The following is a 25,561-nucleotide window of genomic DNA, read 5'->3' on the forward strand; positions in this document are numbered from 1 at the left end:
GTGTTACTCCAGGGCGATAACAATTCCAGAGATAGCGAGGTTATCGCCCTTTTGCAGGGAACATCGCTGGTTTTCCAGCGATGTTCCCTGCAAAAGAGCGATAACCTTCCTGGTACGACCCACAGGGTCGTATCAGCATAATCCACCCCATATGTTAGGGATGGCTAAGTCAGGATTTTAGCAGACGTTAGGTTTTGGCGAAAACTGCCGTTTTCGCCAAAATCTAATGTGTGCTAAAATCATGTGGGCTGCCTTGTAAATATCACAATGTAAACATCAGCGATATTTGCAAGGTAGTCCATCTTGGGTACGCCCAGTAACGCCCACTTTGCATCTCATTGGAGATGCAAAGTGAGGCGTTGGGAAAAAGGGTGCTAACATGCGATTATGCATGTTAGGAGATAAAGCCCTTGTAAATATGCTCCCTAGTAGGTTTTGTGGTGTAGCCTCCTGACACTAACCCTCCGACAAGATATTATTCACTGAACCCAAAATCTGTGCACGTAGGTTATGGCAGATATTGAGTTGCACATTTTTCTCCAGGTTTCATGTGAGGAAATACCTTACTCTACTTTCACACACGAATTACACAATTTAAAATACAACAGTGTGGGTATTCCCCACACTTGCACAGCACTTCCCACTCTACACTCTAACTGGAATAACGTATTTTCTACCCCATCACACATTTACAAAAGTAGAAAATGTGGTCACGCGACAGATTTTGCATAGTAGCGAACGCCATCTGGAACCCAAAAAATCCATAGATCCTGAATCTCAGAACTAGAATCTTTAACTGGTGATTGCAGATGGTACATTTGTTGCCCACACAAGTGTGGCTTGTGTATGCAGAGAGGTCTGGGAATTGAACCGCAAGACAAGTTAAAGAAAATCAACCTAAGTGCATAAATATCTTCATTTGTTGCAAAGTAATAGTTTTATAGAAAAGTGTTACTTTGCCTGAGAGTTTCAAGGTCTGGCACTGAGACTTAGCAGGGAACTTGGGGAAAATGATTTTGAGTATTCTGATGTGCTAAATAGTTTGTGATGCACCGTGAAATGCAGAGTGGCTGTGCTCTTCTGGCAATGCAGTGACCTGGTGTGTCACTGCCGAGTAATAATCTAAATTTGGGATTGCTGAGGCTGCCTCTACTGCATGATAGGGAAAAAGACATGCATGTTGGAGTCTGATCCACTTCTAGCCTTTCTGAGGTACCTTTTAAAAGATCTCTAGAATTTATGTCCGGCAGGATGTCCATTCTATCTCAATATGTTTACCACCTCTGGAGCAGCCAAATGATTATAAACTGGCCTGTCTCTGAAAGTAGCATACTTAAAATGTGCATAAATGTGCATAAATATGTTTTTATCATATCAGGGTGTGAAGATGGGACGTTTGGAGAGAAGTGTCAGAAGTCATGTGACTGTGAAGGAGGTGCCCCCTGCGACCCAATCTCTGGCGTATGCTTCTGTCCTCCTGGAAAAACTGGACTTAAATGCGACATTGGTAAACAATATGAATAGATCTATGTACTAAGAAAGAGCATGTGTAGGGCAAATGGGGGGGAAAAGTGATGTGCGTGCTTATTTAGAAAAGAAAAGTATTCACATAAATAAATACACCATTTTGTCAAGGTTACACGTTATAAATGGCAAACTCAGTTACTAAATGGTGAAGTCAGTATGGTGTTCTAAAGTAAACCACCTGAGGGCAAAGCCTACTTTATTTTGAAGAGTTCAAATTATGACATGGATTTCCACCCCAAATTCTAGTTTCTAAATTAGTAACTGTAGAAAATCTGTCTTGTCTGCATGGTCACCCTGGTTTTTGTGCCATTTAATGAACCCTATATTTTTGCTGATTTTAGAACTGTGGGTGCTTTAACCCTGTTAGCCAGTAGAAAGTGCCAGTGTTCCCCCTTTAAGCATGGTCGAATTGGAATGTTCTTAATTGGTATATTTTGCATGCATATTAGTCCCTAGTATATAGTGCAAAATGTGCCCCAGGTCTGCAAGTTAAATGTCACTAGTGGACTGCAGCACCTATTGTGCTATCCACTACAATGGAAGTGCAAACATAGCTTCAGGCATGCCAGTGTAACCTGACTGTAGCAGTGTAAAAGCTGCAATGCGATTTTTCAAAATAATCTATTTTGACAGCTCAAAACCTTCCTTTTAAATATTTATAAGTCACCCCTATGGACGCCTAATTGCCTATTTAGCAGGGTGCATAGTAGTTAAAAGGACAAGTAGGAATTTAATGTCAAACATGTCCTTAAAGAGAAAGAAACCTCAAACGCTATTTTCACTGGAGCAAGGCTAGTTGTGCCATAGAAAAACACTGGGTTTCATTATTACATCTATAATGTTAATATATGTTAGTGAGCAATTAGAATTTTTTTAAACAATTTTAATAGTCATTAAACATCCAATTCAAATGGTGAAGTCAGATTTTTGATATATCTCAATGAAAGGGTACTTATAGAAAATTACCTTCTACCTGCTCAAAGCCTCTGGAGGCCCATTTGCATTTGCTCTCCATCTTCTGTCAGCCAGTAATTAGCATTTGAATAGATGTGAAAGGGTGTGAAATGCCTCCCAGGAGCAAACAAAATATTCACTTCAATGGCCAGAATTGACCCCTCTGAACCTGATAGAATATGCAGGGTGAGGTTATAAGCTCCTTTTTTGACATTACATTGTCAAGCCTGCTGGAAAGTCAAACCCTGCTTGACCGGTCTACTGAGGTTTTACATTTAACACTCAGAATGCACTTCAAAGAATGAAGAGGATGCCAAAACAATTCTTGTACATACGCTGTCTGTTTGCTGGAAAAACCCTGCCTTGTTCTACCAGACTTCGGTCTCCGAATTTATTGTGGATACAATGACAGCCCTGAACTGGATTTTAATGTTATATGTAGTAGGACAATAGGATTACCATAGCACACTCTCTACACACTTCCTCAGCCTTCATGGACCATGCTAATGAACCCACAGGGACACTCCCTGCCACATTTAAGAGGCTGTATGGACTAGATCACCTGCATTGTCCAGAGGAGGAATCAATGTGTTCTCTTCCAGCTTGACCCAATTAGTGCTGGTAGACAGGCAAGCAGAGAGGGAGTTGAAGCTGAAACTGGGTACGCTAGCCTTTGAAAAAAAGAAGGCAGCAGCATGCCTGGAGGAGAAAAATGTGACTGTGAAAGAAAAGAAAATTCTGATGGTGCATGAGAGAAGCCATGGAGAGCCGGACATGAATGATAAGAGATACTGAAATTATAAACAACAAAATAAAACCTGATTCCTAATACGGAAGAGCAGAGTATCTTGCTATAATTTGGGAACAACTTCAAGTCTCCAAAGTCCCATGTGATTCAGACCCATCCATTCAAAGAACCATCAATAATGAGACAATCATCTAATTTGGTTACAAGCTCTTCAGTATTTAATACAAAACATGTCAAAACGCATATCCACAAAATATGTACATATTGTTTATCCATACATGAATGTATTTCACTTTGGATATCTTCAATGAATTTATTTACTATCCTCCTACAATCACTCCATCTCATGCACGGCAGCTACATACAAATCATACACACCACATACATCCATCTTCTGCTAGCATACTTTGCACATCAATAAATATCAACAAATCAAAAATGAAAAAACAATCTAACAAGGACCGACATGGAACTGTCTCCACTTAAGTCTCTAGATATCAATATAAGTACATCAATGGTAAAGGTCTTTGTTCAGCCTATATAAATCTCTATACATTTTAATTTGTAAATATAGGTCCTTAGTCCATCTATGTAAATACAATGTTCACTTCAATACATGCTAATGTCAGCACTTTAGTCGCATCTTGTGGTCCTTAAATATCTGTTCTTGGTATGCACAAATGCGCATTTCGGTGAGGTGAGGACCGCAATATGGGTCACACCTTCCTCAGGGCACTCAGATATAGGATTCCAAAATTGATAATGAGAGGGGGAAAAGGGACGGGGGCGGGTCCCAGGGAAGGGTCGCCTCAACTCCTATAGTATTAGTTAAATGGGAGGCAGGACGGCTCAAATGTCAACCCATGAAGAGGTCTGTATGGAAAAGGCCAGAGTTCTTGATAGGGTCTCCTGTGTTTTTAGTTCCACAGGTGTAATACAATCCAAAGAGGAGAGCACAAATACAAAGACATAAGTGTCTCAAAAGCCAAAAATGGGATCAAAAGGTGCAATCTGGAGTTCTCTGTAATTAGAAGTACGTGGCGTTATAATCAATATCCCTAATACATTTGTGAGGGGTGGATGCTTCGCTCCTGGAACAAGCAGCATTTAATGGTCACTCTGTCTGCCTGAGGATAATGGAAGTGACAATGAAGTGCAATGGAGAGATAAGAGTTCACACTTATAAAGATTGGTGCATATCTATGTGCTGTAAGGTGACATAGATAAATGGTTTGCAGCACATGTGGTGGCCTTGCATATGCATAGTCCCAGAAGAATACTAGTGGGCATTACTGTGTAAGCATGTGCCCATTGGGGGTGGGGTGGGAGGAATACCTTATTGGCCCTTTAAATATCTGACTGGATGAAGTATGCCCCCATGAGGGAAGCCCTTATTAGTAAGTTTGGTTTGACCCGGGAGAAGTATTTCCTGGAGTCCAGGGATCGTCAGAAGGGTCACATGGGTAGATTTGAGGATTTTTCTATTAAGGCACTGGATGGTTGGGTGAAGAGCTGTCCAATTTGTTTTTTAAGGAGAACAGTAATTGGTTTCCAGAGTTGTGCCAGCACCTAATATACTCCAAGCTCACTGTGCTCAGAGAGCTTGTCAGAGAAGCTGGTCTCTGGATCAGAGTGTTTAGGAAGGTACCTGGGAGTGACCACGTGAAGTGTGGTACATGTTCCCCTTCGCAGAGGGAAAGGGAAAGCCAGAATAATACAGAGAAGGCCCCAAAAGAGTTGGAAGAAAAATATTCCCATTCTGCTTTAGAGCAGAGGTGGGGAGGATTTGATGGTTGGAAACCCAGAGGGCATTTTCACCTGCCCAGTGTTTTGACTGTCTCCAGTCAGGGCATAAGTAAGGGACTTTGCATCCCCCTTTTGACACCCGCAGGTGGAAGCTCCACCGTGATAGCCAGTGGAGGCCCAGAAGAAGGTGACATCTGCCATCTTGAAAATGCCCACAGAGTGTAAGGTTGGCACCGAGAACATTTACCCTACTGATCAGGGCATGTCAAGAACTACCGGCCGATTGCCGGCCTGCCCATAATGGCTAAGATCTTGGAAAAATCAATGAACAGAACCTTGACTGACTACCTCGAGACCAATGAAATATTGGATGTAACTCAGCATGGTTTTAGATCTAATCACTCTACTGTATCTGCCCTGATTGTAGTTACAGAAGAGATCCGCAGAACTATGGATCAAGGGGGAAATGCAGTCTTGGTTCTGCTTGATTTGTCGGCAGCCTTCGACACCGTGAACCACACAGTATTGGTTCAGCGGCTCCAAGATGTGGGTATCGGGGGTTCAGCATTGTCCCTCCTATCCTCTTTTCTGGACGGGAGAGTGCAGAGCCTATGTTGGGAGGGTTTGCAATCGGAGAGCTTTTTCTTGCCCTGTGGGGTCCCCCAGGGCTCCGCACTGTCACCTACCCTCTTTAATATCTATATGTTGCCACTGGCCAGTCTGATTAGGAGGCATGGTTTTGAATTTACATCTTACGCCGATGATTCTCAGTTTATCATCTCCATGGTTAAACATCCAGAGAACACGGCTGTTAGGTTTCATGCCTGTTTGGAGGAGTTTATATCTTGGATGAATCATAGCTTCCTAAAACACCGACAAAACAGAGGTTATTGAATTTGGCCAGGGGCAACCTCGATGGGATGCTTCCTGGTGGCCAACTATAGCCGGGGAATGTCCCACCCCTGCATCCAAGATCAGAAACCTGGGGGTTATCTTTGATTGTAATTTAACTTTCTCGGCTCAAGTTAATAGTCTTACCTCTTCCTGTTTCTTCTTAATTAAAACCTTGAAGAAGATTTTTCCCTTCATTAGGAAGGAACAACAGAAATTAGTCGTATTAGCTCTTTTGCTCTCCAAGTTAGATTACTGCAATGGCCTATTTCTGGGAATTAATAAGTCCCAAATGAACAGGCTTCAATCATTGCAGAATGTTGCTGCTAGATTACTTTTGGATATACCCAGAGGCAAGCCTACCTCTGCGGCTATCCAAACTTTTCACTGGCTTCCAATCCAGCTTCGCGTGGAGTTTAAGGCCTTATGTTTGGTCCATAAAGCTTTCTACGGAGGAGGTGCTAGGGCTATGCGCATATTGTTTAGACCTTACATTCCGGCCCGATCGCTAAGATCTGGCACCTTGAATCTTCTTTGCCTGGATAGGATCAGGAAGGCAAGATGGGGTGGTAGAGCATTCTCCCACCGTGCGGCAAAGCTATGGAACTTGTTGCCTGTAGCCTTGCGTCTTCAACCTAATAGATTGGCTTTTAGGAGAGCCTTGAAGACTTGACTGTTTGCTACAACATAGGTGAATGTTACAGCCTACTGGCCTTACTAGGTTCTCTTCCTTTAGCGCCAAGACGCCACGGCATACGAGCGCTCTACAAGCATATATCCTATCCTATTCTAGCCTATGTCCAGGAGTCATACCCAACCACTAGCTCATGCAGGCAGGCATAAATGTGGCATCTCTAGGAACCCCCTTTAGAACACTCCTGGCCATAAGCAAGTTCATAAGAGGATTGCTGTCTGCGACCTGATAAGAGCCCCAAAAGGACTGGACCATTTCTCTCTTGTAGCCAGGACAAACAAGCCTTTACCTGTAACTACTCAGTGGGACCTGGACTGAACACTGTTGTTTGGCTTCTGCCTGATACTCTGTGAACCTGTAAGTGCATCCTATGAGGTCCTAGGGGGCTTTAGAAGTGTATTCCTGTGGTGAATTGGGACATAAAGGACTAACGTCAGAAGGTATAATCTTTGACCAGGTCAAACCTGGTTGGTGTATCCGACGCGTACTCCATTTTGGTCAGCGTCAAACTGTGTCTAGGTCTCAGTCTACTGAGACCATTGACTGTGAATGGCACATTGTGCTATTTGTGGCATTCTTACCTAAAACATTAAAAAATACATCTCCAGTTTTTGCCATTTTGATGTAATTTTGTTTATTAAATGTTACTTTAGTTTTCTAATTCAGTTTGGGATTTTTATTGTTTTGCATTTCGTGTTTATTATGGTTTTGGTACTGCATAAATACTTTACACACGGCCCTAAGTTAAACCTGTCTGCTCTGTACCATAGCTGTCAAGGGGTTGAGCTCAGGTTTATTTCATAGCTATAAGACTCCACACTAGCCTGTGTGATGATTATTCCTTGAAGTAGATAGTCACCCGACACAATTAATAATTTCAATTGTTACAGGACCCTTACTAATTAAACACCTCAAATTGTCTTATTTGAGATGTTGTTATTTCCTGTTTTAGTTTCATCCTTCGTTGGCTATTTATTTATTCCTTTGTTTTCCCTTTTGTAATTGAACCAATAGGAATGAAATTAAAAGTGTGTATCCTTTTAGTCATTTACTCTTTCCTCAGCGTTTAATAGTTTGTGGCTGAGTTATTGCGTGGTGCTTGGACCTCCAATCTGCCATATGATGGCTGCATGTGGTCTGATGCTTTATGCCTTTGTGGTGGGTCATTTTCCCTGAGGTGGCTTTTCACTGACAGAGCAGGAGCATATTTGGATGGTAAAACAGTCCATGATTGGAAAATCCTCTTATGTTTCTGCCCTTGACTCTGCTCCCTATTGACTGGTCATCTTTACTCATACTGCCATGTATCTCTCCCATTCTAAACCCTGTGAATAGCCTGCTACTGCCCCCTTTTGTCTCAGTAACTCCCCCTGTGACTCTGTCCCTTTTCTGCCCAGCCACCCAAGACACTGAATCCCATTGATTGCAACAGAAAGGCAACATTTCAATAGTTACTGTGACTGTCCAGTATTGCCGTGGTCAAGCAGTCAAAGCTTTCTCTATGACGTTGGTAGGAATTTGGGCTAATTTTTAATATTGTCACAGTGATCTATGAATCACATTGGCTGCCAGTTGTGTTGCCTTACAACATGACCATCCCTAACCATTATGACCCCCACTGTTCCTCTTGTTTCCTATGGAATCTGTGAAAGACTAGTTCTTTAGCAAACACTGGATCTTTCATAGAGTCGTGTGCTTGAATTATTCCAAAATGTCAGGCTGTAAACCCACAGTTGTCAATATTTGCATAGCAGTATCTTAAAACAACATTGAAAACAGCCATAGACTGCATATAATCAATTCACCTCATTATGTGGCCCGAGCTCTAGCCAATGAAGTGAGGGACCTCAGTGTTCAAATCCACATCAGGAGCACCAACTGTCACTTTTTCATGTTTTTTCAAAGCATTCATGTTTTCAAATTCCTCTAAAATTTTGAGGTATGCTCTTACGTCTTGTACAAGGATCTGAAGATCTTTTTCTGTTGAACTTGGATATGTTCACAGGTAAACTGGCCTATTAGGAAATGTGATTTCTTCAACAAATTGTTTGCCATGCAAGAATAGATTTTATTTATTTATTTCATTCTTGATATGCCCCGATCAAAATCTTTTACGGAGGGAGACAGGCGCGTTAAAATTGTTAATAATAAACCGTTCATGTCAGAGGCGCATGGTGGATTATCATTTATTTCAGTTTTTTTTTTTAAATCAATTTCAAAAACTGTTTTTAGGAATGTTAAGACTAACAACCCAGCAAATGGTGTCGAATTTCGCTTTTATTGCAAACTTTTGTAATGTTAGTGGTGACCAAAACAGAATCCCTAATAAATGTGCTGCAATCAGGATCTCGTGAACACAACCCTCCAGCCTGCACATGACAGTACAACAAAATAAAGTATGCTTCGCTTTGAAAAAAGTTAAGTTTTATTCATTTATTGTGATCACTTTATTTTCTGAAGTAATTTTTGGATTTGCATTTTAATAAAGCCCAACTCACCCAGAAGTGTTCCAGTGCTGTGTAACATCATTCGCTCTCAATAGCGAATGCTACATTTGCATGGCGTGTGATTACTTCAGGTATCACAATTATTTTGTTAACTGTCCCAGTCTCACTGCCTAATCACATAACGTCTCTCTAACTCTCCCAGACTGCAGAGTGAACCGCTACGGCCCCAACTGCACCCTCCGCTGCGACTGCACTGGGAATGCTCAGTGTAACCCTCGGAATGGACAATGCACCTGCTTGGATGGACACGTAGGAGCAACTTGTCAAGAAGGTAGGGTGCTCCAAGCGTCATGGTGTCCTGTTCCTGAAGATCATCGAGTTTTGCGACTACCTCCTGCTTCTAGAGTTTAGAAAGAATTGAGGCCTGTATTTACTAACCTTTCATGCTACGCAGTGCAGCAGGGGAGCTCGCTTTGCTGCATTGCAGAAGAGAGGGAGCAGAAATGTGCCATATTTACAAAGAGATGGCACACCTTTTGCTGTCTCCTGGCACTGGTGCACTTGTGGCAGCCTAGCGCCAACTCCGGTACCCTTGTGCCACGATGTAAGGGCGTCTGCATTGTGGTCAGAATAGCTTTTGTGCAGGAAGAGATACCCTCCTGCACAAAAACTACTGTCTGAGACTTATTCCACTTTATATGGGTGCTGTAGAATGCAGCACGCATGCAAAGAGGAAGTCACACGGAGAAATAAAAATATTTCTCCTCATAACGCCAGCTTCGCCGACGCGCCATTTTGTTGCAAACTCAAGTTTACAGATTTTCGAAAATCTGGGTTTGGGTCAAATCCATTTTAGGATGCATGGAGAAGGATATGCTCTACCCATGTAATGCCTCCCCGAAGCAAGGTAATGTACGGCACTTACATTAGTTGGCGTTTACGTGCCTCAGTAAACCCCAAAAGACATTTTGAAACGGGCTGCGTCAAAAAAGTGTCCAAACCTGACACAAAATGTTAGTGTTTGGTATCAACAAAAGGAATGAGCATTAAGACTTGCTGCATATAGAGCAGCTCAGGACTCCTTTCGGATAAATAAAACCAGGATATTTCACAGTGCTGACTCAGGTCGTCTTCTTATCATTTCTGGCCCAATGCACTTGTATATTTTTAGGCTGATATGCAGCTGTGATTGCACAACTCTTTGTGACTGCAAAGAACCTGAGTCCTTCCTTCTTCGAACAATCCGGCACACATATTTGTGGTACTGTATGCAGATGGCATGCAGATGTTTTTGAGATGTCAGTGGCAAATAACTCCTAAGCCAGGAAATTGGACAGATGTCTGGTGTGAGTAATAGAAACTATACAAGACGAGTGGCCAGGAGCTGAATCCAATCAAGATGGGGAAATCTGTAGATCGCCAGAAGGCCAACTCAGAGCATAGCTACTGTAGCCCTGGACAATGTCTGGACTTAGATAGTTTAAAATTAATTAAGTAAAAATGATTGGATTCTGAAATATTCAAGGATTTTGATGTAACCCAGACTTTGTTAGTGTAAGTGCACACCGTGATCATACCTGTTTGCATCACCTAGGTGGTGTCTGGCTAAAATATAAACTTAGAGCAAATCTGTGCTGGACATTCAAGTGAAAACTTTCAAATATAATCAGTTGGCGAAGAGTAAAGAATCACGGAATATTTAATATTCTATACGTTCATTATGAAAAACATCTGCTTTACTTGGGGAGAGAACAAGGGAACATTCCATAGGTAAATAGCAGCTACGTGATACAAACTGTATTTATTAATTAATGAATGTATTTATGTAATGTATTTATTTATATAGCGCTTAGCGTTTTTTGATATGATGCGGACCCATCCCTAAATCGTGTTTCTCCTACCACTCTGACAGTATTGGTATTACTGTCAAGGCATAAGCATTACTTTACCAAGCATGGAAAACCACCAGTGCTATCAGTACTGCTTTCATCTTAACAGTACCTCTTGCCTAATCCCAGAATAGGCCAGAGTGGCAGCACTCTAAAGGAGGCTGAAACATGCACCATTTAATAGGTTTTCACAGTGTGCTCTGCATAGATAACTTTTCTAGCTCCTCTTCAGCTGTGTCTCTCAAGTCCTATGAAGGTGTACCAGGCGCATTTAATGCCGATGGTCGTCCCAAAAACTTGATGCTATATTTATGATGGAAGTTCTCATGCAAGATCAAATCACGGCTGTACTGTGGCTGCTTCTTTGTCGGTGGTGTGGAAATCAGAGTTCACAATGTGGTTAGGGATGGTCAGTTCTAAATGGTGACCAACAAAACACCGGCCACTTGCAGTCCACAGTTACCCACTGAATCCTACCCACACCTGTCAAACTTTGACCAGATATACAGTGAGATACCTGTACTCTGATACAACTGCACTAAAATCATTACCTTGAAAAAACCCTAGGTCGCCGTCCTCCATAGAGTGAAACCCATGTTGGATGCGTTAACCCACAAAAGGCAAAATGGCTGATTTAATCCATGTGATGAAAGTTATGCAACATGATGTTGGAAGCAAGAGGCAAGACACTGATTCAACTAATATGTGTTGAAGGTTAATAAATCGGATTTACCAAACTCTTTTTCCAAAATTTGAATCCTTGTTAGTTTATGCTCTATTGCAATGTTTTTCCAAAAAATTGTCTGACTTTCACTCTGACTCCAGGTACTTCACAATCTCCTATTTCCTAAATACTTGTATCCCTCGGGATAGTGGGCTCAAACAGTAATCAAGGAGTGTGATGTGTACCACCCAATAATAGACTCTGATATCCACTTGGCTGATTAGTTGAGCTTTGGGGCCCTTATCATTTCCCTTGGCCTTTACATTAATAAATAAGAGCTCTCGGAAGGTTGTCCAAGGAGAGGATGGTTTTGCAACCAACATTTGGGAAACACTAAGTAGTTAATAACTTCTTGCTCTTTTCGTTTGTAGGTGGACCACCTCAACTTTCCACCATTCAACGGCAAACCTTTGAGTCAAGTAAGAACCTTATTACTGAACATTCTGCTTTTTCTTATTGTTCTTAGATAATATTTTATTCACTTTTCACCAGTCAAAAATCACTTGATTGGTGAAAAAACACTACCACTGGCCTTGAATAGCACGTTAGGTCCTGTAAATTGCTTTCTTGAATATGCTAGGTATTTCTACTTTTTATCAAATCGAGTATGCGTAACTCTTTCGCTAGAAGACCCTTCATGTCTTCAGTCTAGAGCCTTTAGAAAATGGTCAGTGCTGGCTAAAGATTTTGGGCACTTTAATGTTTTTGATTAGTGGTTTGTGATAATATTATTGGTTTCTAGACGAGAATGTGATTGTTTTCTAGACTTTAATCACCCAGGCAACAAAAGGATTGTTCATATTTTAGACAATCCTAGCCATAATTTTAGGAAGGAAATCCTCTACTAATTTTGTAGTGGGTGCATTTGTCAGACGACATCAACTACACAGACCTGTTTCCTGGTGCCGGTGACCCTTGTCTGACTTACCACCATTCAGAAAGCACCTAGCCAGACATTACTCACTTTTCTGTAGCCCTGCTAGACTTTTGGAAACAATATCCTGTTTGTAAATTCTCCCATTTTTCCAGCAAGCGAGCCTGCTTCTGCCTAGTGCTGAGATGGCAGTCAGTTTAAAGTGGTCACCAGGATGTGAAATTCCCAAGTGCTGGAAAACCAGTAGATAGGATTTCTGTGGGCTACATAAATTTCCTCTTTCCCCTGCCACTTAAATCTGCACGTTCCGATGCATGCCTATTTCCACAGATTTGCCCGTCTTATCAGTTATCTCTCCAGACTTTAGACTAGTCTCTAAAACCTATCTCCCAGCAATAGTTCTCCAGCACGGCCAGGTGGGGCAATGCATCTCCAGCAACGACTCTGCCTCCAGATGCGCCTACACCAGAGTATGGTAGACACCATCTTGCTAACAGGTATCCGATTCCTATTTTTTCACTCCTCATCATTGCATTTCTGGACTTGTCTCTTGGTGTCTCACCGATGAAATTCATCAGAATAAGAGAATGACTAGGTCAAATGTCACCTCCAAAACCTTCAGGTTTCAAACCTTCTCATAGATGAGGCAAGAAGATATCTCTTTGGGATCCACATAGCAGCTGCATGTGATGTCTCGGATCAGAACACAATGCCTTGGCTCGCAGTTCTTGGGGCATATGTACAATGCCCCTGCATCTCTTTAACACCGCCGGAGCGTCACTTTTGTGACACTCCCTAGGCGCAGCGGCCCGGCCCATATTTACATGGCCACACAAAGCTACTGAGTGGTTTTTCATGGCCTTCTAAATATGGAGTAAGGCAATGACTTACTCTGCGTGGAACGAGTATTCCATGGGTGTTGCTGTAGTTGTTCCTATTCAGTTCCAATGGTTTTTGACACTGCCCCAGACTTACATCATACTGTAAATCTGGTGCAGCACCAAAACTCACACTTTCCCAAAGCAGGCGTAACGAGGAGAAATACTTACATGTCTTCTCCTTTTTTCCTCTTTCCATGTGTGCTGCATTCTGCAGCACACATAGAACAAGGAAATGCCTCCTTTGATTGTTTTTGTGCAGGAAGGTGTACCTTCCTGCACAAAAACCATCATGCCAACAACAAAGACACCCCATGCACCTTGGTGAAAGGGTGCATGGCTGCAGTTTGTGCGCCGGTGCTGGCAGAAAGGATAGGAATGCGCTATATCTTGTAGATACAGCTAATTCCTACCCTTTTCTTTAGACGTATGGCAGCACAGCTAGAAGGCCTGTGGCACTGCCCCACACCAAAATATTGTCAATATGCCCCCTTGTGTCTTCATACATCCAAAGACAAACATAAAGCAGGAGGTAAAACTATTTGTGGAAAAACTCACCGGAAATGCCTACGCGATATCCTTCTCCTGCAAGCAAGTCATCTGTGAGGGAAAAATCTCACAAAACGTAGACTCATGAAAAGCGCAAACGGGAGGAGAAATTCTCTTCTCCCTTCAGGAAACAGTGCTTCCCAGGATCTCAGGAGCATATTTACAAGTCCCTATCGCCACCACAACGTCACTTTTAAAGACATTGTGGTGTCAATATGGGCTTCGCCTTATTTACAAGGCAGCGTTAAGCCACTTAACGTGGCTTAACGCTGTCTTGTAAATAAGGCACCCTTTTATGCTATTCTTAGTATGAAAGGGGAGGGCAATCTGTATTGCTGTGGGCGTTCCACCGCAACACCCTTAATTTAGACACTGCCCCATATTTACAAGGGTAGTGTAAGTATGGGGCAGCGCTAAAATTAAGACCAGGAAAAACCTGGTCTTACTCTGGCGAAAAGAGGAGAAATGTTTAATTTCTCCTAGTTTTTGCTGTTTCCATGTGTGCTGCGTTGTACAGCACACATGGAAACAGCAAAACGCCTTTGATTGTTTATGTGCAGGAAGGGACACCTTCCTGCACATGAACAATCATTAAAAAAATTACGTTTTGCAACTTCTATGTGTTCTGCATTGAGCAGCACACATAGAAGTTACAAAACGCCATTTAAAGATTATTTATCTGCAGGAAGGGACACCTTCCTGCACATAAACAACCACTCCCCTCAACGCAGACACCCTTGCATGCAGACACACTTGCACCATAGTGCGGAGTTGGTGCTAGGCAGCTAAATTTAATACCAGCGCAGGGGGAAATGCAGGACTGCACCACATTCTTGTAAATATGATGCAGCCCTGCGTTTCTAAAGTGACAGAGCATGGTGTTAGCCTCCTTGGCTTAATGACACGCTTCAACACTTTCCTTGTGAATATGCCCCCACAGTTTGTTCATGGAGCAGATCCCAACTTAGATGAAAATGGGGTTTCTGGGCCCGTCATCTGGTCAAAGCACTCTGGTTTGCGTATGCTGGATCTCTTTTGTACCTTCTGGGCCATCACCAACGGGGGAGAACGCTTATGCAGGCTTGATGACTCTGATGCCACTCAATGTCTCACCTCAACAGGTGCCAGCAGCTGTGCCAAGAAAAAAAAACACAGCATGCCAAGATACTATTCCTCTCTTCAGTCAGAGACGTCCTTGCCAACATCACCCCCAGAGCCTGCCACAGTGTCCCTTTTCGAAGGCTTGACATATGAAGACAATTGGGGGGCAAGGGAAAAAGTAATGGTAAACTTTAATGATGTTCCCTTGGCAGAACGCATCCATAAGTCTAAAATTTGCCGAATGGGGGGGATCTTTGAATGCAACACCCTCACAGTGATTATGGCTCTGCATAGCCTTCCCTCTGTGGAGACAAAGTCTAACAGCATGACCTTGCAGCCCTCCTCTGTCAGTGGGGAGCTCGTACACTTGTTTAGCCTTAGTTCGGGAAGGCCCGCCTGACCCTCACATGACTACCTGGGAGAAACCCCTTTCGAACTCTGCAGTTCCACAGCTGACGTCCAGACACCATAGGGCTGCTCCTGGTGACCCCACTTTTTGTCCCCTCACCAGTCACAGGAAAGTCAGGTTATACAAAAACCATACTCAAACTTGAATACCTTCCCCACAGTGTAGTTCCTCTTGATAGAAAGGCAAAGAAGCTTGAATCCATGGACCTTAAGACCGTTGCCTCTGGCAGTCTGGCCGTCTGCATTGCAAATGCACCTGCCTTCCGAGCCGCTATGATAGTGCCTTGAGGAAATTGGCAATACTAATGCTCATATTGCAGCACCACACAAAAAAGCTCTCTCCAGACTTGGTCCATGGCAGATTGGATACATTCAAACAAGTCTCAAAGTGCGGTCTCCAGTCCGCAAACACGATCTCTGAACACAGTTGTTATGCTGTGCCAACACGCTTGGATGAGTCCACTAGCTTCTCAGGACATAATCACCTTTTCAGCAGTTAAATGCATATTGAAAATTCTGCATTCAGAATTTCCTTCAAGCTCTGGAGGATACTTTATGGAAGACCTGTTTTGACGGTTTTACAGTAGTTTAATTTAGCTAGTGCCCACCAATGTCCTTTGTCTTCTCCTGTTTGTTTCTCTCGATGAATAGAAACACGTTTTTAAATGCCATTTGGTTAGCAGATTTTATTTCCATATTAGTCATCTGAGATGCCAGTGAAATCCTGTCATACACAATTCTTTATTTTGCCTACATTTGTCAAAGGTTTGTCAAATGTGAGAGGCAACAACCATTGAGAATGAAGCTCTCTTCTGTGCCCCTCCCCACCCAGCAGAGGATAACTAAATAGTTATGAGCTGTGCAAGGTAGTCCACATCCAGTCCACAACATAATCATCTAGCTGGCCTTGGTGCACAGTTATAGGTGGAAGAGACCCTGATCTATAACTGTGCATCATCAGTAATGGCATGATGTGACAATCAACTCTCTTGGATGATCTTAAAAAGGACATCCATGTATAAATTAGAATATCACTTGGGACAATGGAGAACCTGGGGTTCTCATGCTTTAAGGCTTAGCTGCACATCTAATTGAAAAGACCTTGTTTTACCCATTTACTCTAATCCACTGAAAGGAGTCGCATCTAGCATAGCCGGGTCAGACACATGACTATGGATATTCAACGATAATAGCTGGGTAGTATGCTCCAATGGAGCATACCCTGGGACAACATCCCGTATCCATAATTAGTACCCAGACCCTGAAGGAGCAGAAGACACACCTCTTTGCCTCTATAAACAACACTACATCATGATGCTGTAACACTCCACTTCCGCACACTGAGCCCACTTAACCCTTCTCATTGAATGCATATTACCCTTGACTCTTCCTAGCACTGTCTTTATGCTAGGTTATGTTCATGCCACATACATACAGAAAAAGCCATGGTTCAGCCAGGCTGTCTCTCCTGCATTAACCATGTTTATGACAATGAACGAATGTCTTAATTTTCCATTATATAAAGTTCTGTATTACAATAAGAAAGATTCACATACAGTGCAGTACCTTCAGAAAATTGATACCTGCCATAATTGTAGTTATTGTTTGATTTATTTCTAGTTTGTTTCATGATGTCACTGTGAAATCTAGCAATGTTACAATATAGGACTCTTTGTCAATGAGTTAACAGAAAGTGTACAATTTACAAGCGACTGCCTGGAAGTCCCACATTAAAACAATTATTGACAGTGTAGAGGTGCTTGTTTCTTATTTGCCCTTTCTATTTCTTAGGGAAAATGTCCCTTGTGTGGAAATCCACTTGTCACAGTTTAACTGGGAGTAAGCTGTTTTTGAAACGTACAGAGATAATGAACACTCTAATTAGTCAGCGCAATAACGTCTTGTTGTGTCTAAGCCCTTTTTATAAACATGTTCATACCATACTCTGCCGTACACCTATCCTACCGAAAGTATCTTGCTATACGGAAACCTGAAAGCCTCTTTTTCTTCTCTATCTAGTCACGCGTACTCGAACGCTTGCCAGATCCTCTACAAGGTTTGTCCTACAGGCGGTCCAGCGCTCACCGTAGTCACTCTGTGGAATTGGCTGATCAAGGAGAGAAAACAGAAGTAACATTCTCATCACACCACTGGTTTCTCCAAGAGCAGTTTACAGATGGACATGCTCTTCACCAGTTGAACGTGATATTGGGATAGAGTTTTGGTGAGAGAACCGCACTTTGCGTTTTGTACTTTTCTGATTTTTACAAACTCTCCTACCGTCCCAGAGAGCTTGGATAACTTGGACTTCAAATACAAGGAGGAAAGAAAGACGTCAGTGTTCTCGACAATGGAGCCCAGAAGATGCTGAATAAGAAAACAATGAGTGAAACGGATTCACTCGACACAACCAACTCAACAGTACATGGACATCTGGTATCTCCATTTCCAGTGGACAACATGGTGCAAGCTTTGTTTTCTCCTAATGGGTTATTTAAGCTCTTAGGTAAAAGGAACATTTTATCTTCAGATTGTCCACCCCCAAGAGGGCTGGTCTTCATATGCTTGTCCGAAAGTATAGTCCTAATTTCTGTTTATATCAACATGTGTGAGACTGCACAAATCCCCTGGGCAACATACAGACAAGCCGGTCCTCAGGTCTGGTCACCATATGTGGTGCTGTAGGCGGCACGCATGCATACTACTGCTTGAAAAGTTTCTCAGTGTTTAGAATGGGCTTGCCTTATTTCCCACGGGCCTCATGATTAAAGGAGAACAATTATTCCTGATATCTTGCTAAATATTTGCCTTGCTTCAATTCCAAGCTGCAGCAATGACCAAAAATACATTAACAAGAACTCGCAGGACAGGCCATAAAAAACCTTTCCTATTATATCTTAGCTCAAGGTTTTGATTTAGTTTTCGAAGTTTCACCCATACAAATAGTGCAGGGTGCTGCCATCCTGCTTATCATCAGAAAAAATGATCTAGGACAAAGCTTGGCACATCATGCTGAATACAAAGACAATAAACCTCCCACCTGGGGCATTAAATGAGATTTAAATCAATGGCATTTACTTTGACCCTTCAACCCCCATTCAGAACAGTAGATGTGGTGTGGGGTGTAGGATGAGCTTTCTGTTTCATCAATATCAGTACGCAGGGGAGAATAGCCATAATAAACTGATATGAAGCAGAACATGGATAAGAAGGAAGCCTAGGGCACGGCCCTAGAGAATAAATAAATAGAAGATTTTGTTTTTCTCTGGGAAGGAGTCCTATCTATAGCCAAGACTCAAATCAGCAAACTGCACAAAATCAGGACAATCTGTGTGTAGCGCATTTTTTTTTTTTTTAAGATTTGGAAAGAGAGAGGATGTTGTCTGGTGTATGGCTGTATTCTAGATGTGTATTAGATCTGATTGTTTGTACATTACTTTTCATGCACAATATGCCAGAATAAGAAAAAAGATAAACGATGAACTAAAAATAAAAGTTATCCCCCTAAACTAAAAAGTTGCCAGCATGAGAACAGATATAGAGTCATTTGCTTTGAAACTCCTTATTGTGAAGATGTAGCTCTCAGATTATTCTGTAGAATATTTTGAATGTTCAACATCATTAAAGCGAGGCATCTTTGGAGTAGGAACAGATCACCACATTGCATCTTTCCATTTTCTTCTTCAGCATTGGATCCACTGAAAAGTCACATGCTAAGAGAGTGAGAGTAACAACTATTTCACTTTCAAATCAAAATGCTTTTCATGCTAGATTGAAATAAAGTAGGGTCTACCCTCAGGTCAGAATCTAAGAATGTCTTCAGTAGATGTACTCCAGTGACCATGTGGCGGCCTTTAAAATAGGAATAAGAGCATTATTAAGAAAGAATACTAGTTTTATATGTTTGATTTTCTTGAAAAGAATGTTTGGCTTTTTGGTAACAACTTACTAAAGAAGCTCTCCATGTGAGGATGTTTTGCTTTGAAACAGATATCCATTTGACACCTGATTTGAAAATTATGTTCATTTTTGTTACTAGGTTCTCTAGTAATATGTTGGCAATCTCTAGTTAGAAAGTCAGTCTAGATGTAAAGACTTGAAATTGGCCCTTTTGAATGGATTTCTGGGTTGCCACTTTTAAAGGTCTGATCTGTTCAATTAATTGTTATGCCTGTCCAACTTTCTGACACAGAATATCAATGTTTCTAACTTTTCAGTAGTTGGGAAGTGTGCAATAACATGAAGCACTTTTAGAATCAAGGCTATGCATAATCTGCTCAGGAGGAGATTTAAGATGAAACAGTTCTCTGTCATGGCAATAAGACACACCTTTCTGCAGGATGGACTCCCTGGTTAGCCATCAGATTTGCTTTTCATGATTCATACCCCATATCTGTACGTGTACAGTTGCTCATTGCTTAAATGACATGGAAGTGAAAGCTTGTGAATTGGAGACATATGAAAGAATTTATATTATATTGTTTAAAGTGCCTACTGACCATCTGAACCTTGCTCGCAAACCTATTTGTCAAACTTACACTGACATGAAATCAACTGAGGATAATAATTACGAGAGTATTCTTTCCATCCTCAAGTTGTGCCTGGTTCTTTTTTTGTCAAGACGGTCCAATTGTAATCAAGTGATCAGAGCACCATTTTTGAGCCTGGAAGTCAAACGTCAGTTTTTAGCATATACCATTGGGCATGCTATGTTATCCTGAACAATATCACTACTGCGGTCTCCCCCTTAAGCAAGGTGCTCCAGGAAATGCTGTTATAATGTTGTTGGTATCTGTAAATAGATTACATTAATCCCATTTATACTTTCTTAGAATCTGCAAAATTGGGATTTTTATAGAAGCAAAAATCCCAAAACAAATTTCAATAAATTCCATCCTGGCTCCAACTGTATAAATATTTTCTCAGCCTTAGATAACTTAATATCAAACACATATTGAGGAAGAGAATTAGATGAAATTTGAATAGGAATGTAAACATTGTTACCAGTTTGGTAACACTGGCCATAACCTTGAATGATGCCCCTTTATACTTTCGACAAGGCCTTTGGTTCTCGACAGTGAACTTGCAGCATGTATCAACTCAGGAGCGTGTGACCCACCTTAAATATCATAGGTTAGGCATAGCTTTTAGCAAACTGGAAGTACTTTGAGAAATCAGGTTGTGAGGATAGGTGGAATTTCTAAAAACAAAATTGTTTCCAATTAATTCTTGTAACTTTTTTTTTTTAAATCCTTCCTGCAATGTTGCCATGTTTACAGTGTCACGTGGCTGTAAACAAAACGTTAGTCTGTTTGCTGTTAAATGTTCCTGTAAATAAAGTTCTTATATAGAGATGCTGAACACATAAACCACTATTCTAGCCAGAAAAACAGGAAGGCAAATGTGTTGTGAAGCAAAATTAATATGCTGTAGAGCAAAGTGTTTGTTTCTTCCTTGTAGTGCACCCATGACACACATTTTCTGGGAGGCTAAAGGGGAGGCTATATACACACTTGTTAAATTCGCTGTACTGTTCCATGGTTCTGAATTTGGACCACAACCGTTTATGTTTGTACTGTATGTATAAAATTGTACTCAGTTAATTTATAAAGTTCCCTCTTATATTGTTTTGAATTGGTTGTTTGATGGGGACCACATATTACAATGTTATTTTTAAAGAGAGAAGAGTTTGCTGTGGTTTCATCTTTCAATTGGTATCTCTACTTATGATGCATCAGTAAGATGTTCACTAAGAGCTTTACAGATAAAGAAGTTTAGTTAAAAGCGAACACTTGAAAATAATGAACATATCAAAAGTACTGATTGATGGCCCATCGTCATGCAAAGTTTTCCACCAAATCAGGATGTTGCAAAAGCAATTTTCAAAAATACCCACTCTTCTGCCTGATCACAGCCATCATTACCAACAGGAGCTTCTTTGTTGACTCTGGAGGGATGCGATCCAGTAATGTTATGTTGGCCTCTAAGCATCGTAGAAGCAGCCCGTTTGCACATGATGCAAGAAAGGGGCTGATTTACAGTTTAGAATCACATAGGTATAATTGGAGGAAACCTAGATGGGGCCGCCCAGAACGAAATTTGCAATCAGCCATCAAACTATTCTCCAAGTCTAGATAGTGAAGAGTTTGCTGGAATTTCCCTTCAAAGGAACCATGATCACATAGCAACTTGTTTGAGTGATGGTTGAAAACCAGTCATGGACACCTTATTAGTGAGACTGAAAGAATGCATGATGGTGGGTAATCTCCCATTGTTAAAATGTAGAGACATACATCTAGCAAAAGCCACTGGAACTAAGCTGCACCAGAATAGAAATGCCCAATTAAGTCGAAACCAGTCTTGGGTTGCTTGTGTTCCGGGTCAGAGAGGGCTAGATTTGGCAGTTTAGGTTGGACTATTCCTATTGGAACATCACCAAGACTGATTTGCATATGGTTGGGTCTAGTCTGATCTAAGGTGGCATGATGGACAAAAGAACAATGGGCTGGAATGTTTCCCCAAGCGATAGCCAGTGGTAAAACAAATTGCAAACATTCCTCCTATCAACTTGTTTGTGTTTGATGTAAAGACCTAAGTGGCCAAAGATATTCCCATATGTGGGTCCCTTGGTCGCTGTGCTACAGGAACCAAGTTGCACATGACTGAAGAGGCTCAGTGAGTTCAAAACAGGTCTTGGGTTGCTTGTATTTCGGTTAGAAAAGGACCTAGCTTGGAAGTAGGGGCTTAACTGTTCCTATTCGAGCAGGACCAAGGCTGATTTTTATATGCTGGTGTAATCTAAGGTGACATGGTGACAAAAGAACAATGGGTTGGAATTCATCCCCCAAGGGATTGCCAGTGGTTAAACAAATTGCAAGCATTCTGTCCACCACCTTTTATGTGTTTGATATAACACCTTGAGTGGCTCAGGCTATATTCAGACATGGGTCCCTTGCTCCCTGTGCTTCTGGAACCAAGCTGCAACTGACTGAAGAAGCCCAATTAGGCCGAAACAGATCTTGGCTTGCTTCTGTCCTGGTTCTGAAGGCACCTGGCTAGGCAGTTCAAGCTGGGATATTCCTATTGGAGCACGTTCAAGGCTGATTTGTATTCAGCTTCGTCTAATCTGAGGTGGCATGGCGGGCAAAAGAATGATGGGTTGGAACGATACCCCGTGCGATTGTAAGTGGCAAGAATTCCTCCCATCACTTTTTGTATGTTCAAAAATAAAAAGGGGGCTGAAATAAAGGCATGAAGGTCTGAAAGAGTACAGTGCATTGTAAATTAATTAACTGATCCTAAACCAGCACAGAGAATGTCTTCAGCAATCCATTTTAGGTCTAACCCTAAGCTGTCTGGTTTGTAAAGACTTCTTAGGGATATTCGGAAAGCTTCCTAAGGAATGCATTCCACATATTGCTTATCATTGGCTTTGTGATTTTAAACTCACATTTGTTTGTTTTTTATTTCCTGGCTTTATTTGTTGTCCATGTCCAGCATGTCTTTGCCCCTTCCATGGAGCATAGCCTCTTTACCACCTCCCTCACTTTCTTTTTTATTCTTCCACAAGAGCTCGCTTTCTGTAAACAGGGCGTTATATTTTATTCTTATCTTGTCATTTGCTGTGCATTCAAAGACAGAGGTCAGATGACAAGCTCTTCCTTCTGAGGATGCCCAGCCTGTTATTTTTTCCTAGTACATAGCAACATTTAAATGTCTGTAAATGAACTGTGCCAATATTTCAGAGTATATCAGAATTAGGAAAGCACAAATGAAGCACATTTGTTTGTAATTCTGAAGTGTGGTGAAAACAACTATTTTAATACGATCAAAACAAATCATTACACTAGGTGATGCCATTTCCACACGTTATTGTTTGTGCACTGTATAGTTTTAGCAGTACAACTGTATGTCTGTGCAAAGGCAATGGTCATTTCAATTCAAAATGTGTTCTCTGTAATTGCTGTGCGCTACCACACCATGCATACTCCACTCTATGCATCTCCACTACACTGTATGACACTGTACTTCCCTCTCTGCAACGCCACTTCACTCTTCGTCACTCACCACCACTCTACTCTACGCCACTCCACTCTATACCACGCCGCTTCACTGTACTACACTCTATGCCACTTTACTCCACTCCACTCAGTGCCACTCCATTCTACAACACTCCACTCTATGGCACTACACTCCACACCACTTCACTCTAGGCAACTCTACTCCAATCTACGCCACTCCACTTAACTCTATGCCACGCCACTCTACGACACTCTACACAACTTCACTCTAGGCTGATCTAGTCCACTAAATGCCACTCCACGCAACAAATTTTTAGCCATGGTGAAAAGCAGCAACTCTGTTGTACAACATTTAGCAAAGAAAATCGCTCTTGCATAGGCGAGACCTATTGGCTTTGCAAAGGCTTGTTGTAGTGTGTGTCCAAGGTCTACAAAAGGACACATCAGTAACTCACATGTTATTTCTGAAATCAACAAAAGAGAAAATATCTCTGCAGTCTAAGTCGTATGTGTGAAAAGGTTCCAGGTTTTTATTAATATGTATTTGTTGCTGGGGGAAACTAAAATAAACATTATTTAAGTTAGAGCAAAGCATTATTAACATGAGTAAGTTTAAACATAATAACCTCTGCAGATAGAGAGAGCTATTTCAGGGTAACATTAAAAAATACATATTTTTAATGTCATTTTAGAAATAAGATTGTGACCCTCTCACGCTTTGTGCGTAGATAAGTAAGTGAAAGAGTAACATATGTGAAGGCTGATGCACACTTGTCGTCCTGGCACAGGTCTCACATTCGTTACATTTATGGGTATCAGTTTGTGCGATACTGGTACAAACCTTTATTAGCCAACCTCTAATAGAGGTTGCCCAATCAATAAAGTGACCCTCTGAATCCACTGTAAGTTGTAAAAGTCGTTGCTAAGAATAGCAGTAAATTCCTGCTCTATTACAGCCTTTACTCTTGTGGTAGCGCTCCGACCAACCTGAATCCTACACATTCATCCAAGCATCTATACCGCCTGACATCTCCTAATGAAAATGTTTTTGTTGTATAAAGTACACATTTACAATCATTTGCGAAAACAAAGAGAGTGAGTGAATATAAGATAAGTTCAAAATCATATTTGATGCATTCTGGCATACAAAATATTCCAAATCATGTAAAAATGTGATATTGTCTTATACCGTTTTATAGAAGCTTGTAGAATTAATTCTATGAATTGTGATTTTATATTCAATGAAACAATCAATAACACTTCATTTGGGCAAAAGCAATCATTTAAGTTACAAACAAAGACAAATAAACCCATTTCTTTATCTGTCAGATTAACACTGGAAATGTACATTTACATAAAATAATTCAATTCCTCTGACTTAAGGGTTGGATGTGGCATAAAATATTTAACATTGGGTACTCAATCAGAGTAATTCAACATGCCACTATTAACTTGCTCTTTGGTTCCTTTTTTGTGTATTATGCCATCCCATGAATCCTGATTTATGTAAGGGAGTAATTCTAGGCTGTCTGCATCTCATACACCAACCATTTGTTTGTTCCAACTGATTTCGGTGCTTTACATAAGCCACTTTCAAACAGAAATTTTGTCAAAGGTGCTTGGCGGTTACCCCCAAAGACAACGGACTTCAAACTGTGCCATGCATTTCAGAAGCTGAAGTCAATTATGGATTCTAACTGCCTCTACCTGTGGTGTCTTGGCACCAAGCATGACCTGGTCCTGTGACAAGTGCTCCCTGATTGACCGTAAAGCCACCTGAGAGAATGAAGACATACTGTAGCCCCAGCATAAAAAGTAAAGTCGAACCCATTATAGAACAAGTGGTCGGTCGTAGTCCAGACTTCTCTCGTAAATTGAAGTTGATTGATAGATTGACAAGCATTGGCATAGCCAATAGGTATCGCCTTTGGGAACTTATAAGTGTTTAGCCATGCAACAGTTGCATAACTAAATACTTATAAGGTCCCAAAAGCGAGACCTATTGGCTATGCCAAGCGGCCGCGAAAGTGAAAGTGATCGCGATCAAACATCAAAGCGGCCGTGCGGCTGTGAAAGTAATCACGGTAAAGCGCGGCGTGCCCGCGCACAT

At 41.5% G+C, this 25,561-nt stretch overlaps 1 protein-coding gene across 2 annotated transcripts in view; it reads left to right on the plus strand.

The window, feature by feature from the left end:
- The window catches only part of MEGF6 (multiple EGF like domains 6), a 1,140,767-nt gene extending 1,119,708 nt beyond the window's left edge, over nt 1-21,059 (plus strand). For both annotated transcript variants that reach the window (XM_085609125.1, XM_085609129.1), the window contains 4 exons: nt 1,379-1,507; nt 9,210-9,338; nt 11,992-12,039; nt 17,450-21,059. In XM_085609125.1, the coding sequence (XP_085465251.1) occupies nt 1,379-1,507; nt 9,210-9,338; nt 11,992-12,039; nt 17,450-17,520 (377 nt within the window). In that variant the 3' untranslated portion in view covers nt 17,521-21,059. The remainder of the gene's footprint in view (nt 1-1,378; nt 1,508-9,209; nt 9,339-11,991; nt 12,040-17,449) is intronic.
- The last annotated feature ends 4,502 nt before the right edge of the window (nt 21,060-25,561 follow it).

This window comes from Triturus cristatus, chromosome 1_2, assembly GCF_964204655.1.
Source record: "Triturus cristatus chromosome 1_2, aTriCri1.1, whole genome shotgun sequence".
Taxonomy (NCBI): domain Eukaryota; kingdom Metazoa; phylum Chordata; class Amphibia; order Caudata; family Salamandridae; genus Triturus; species Triturus cristatus.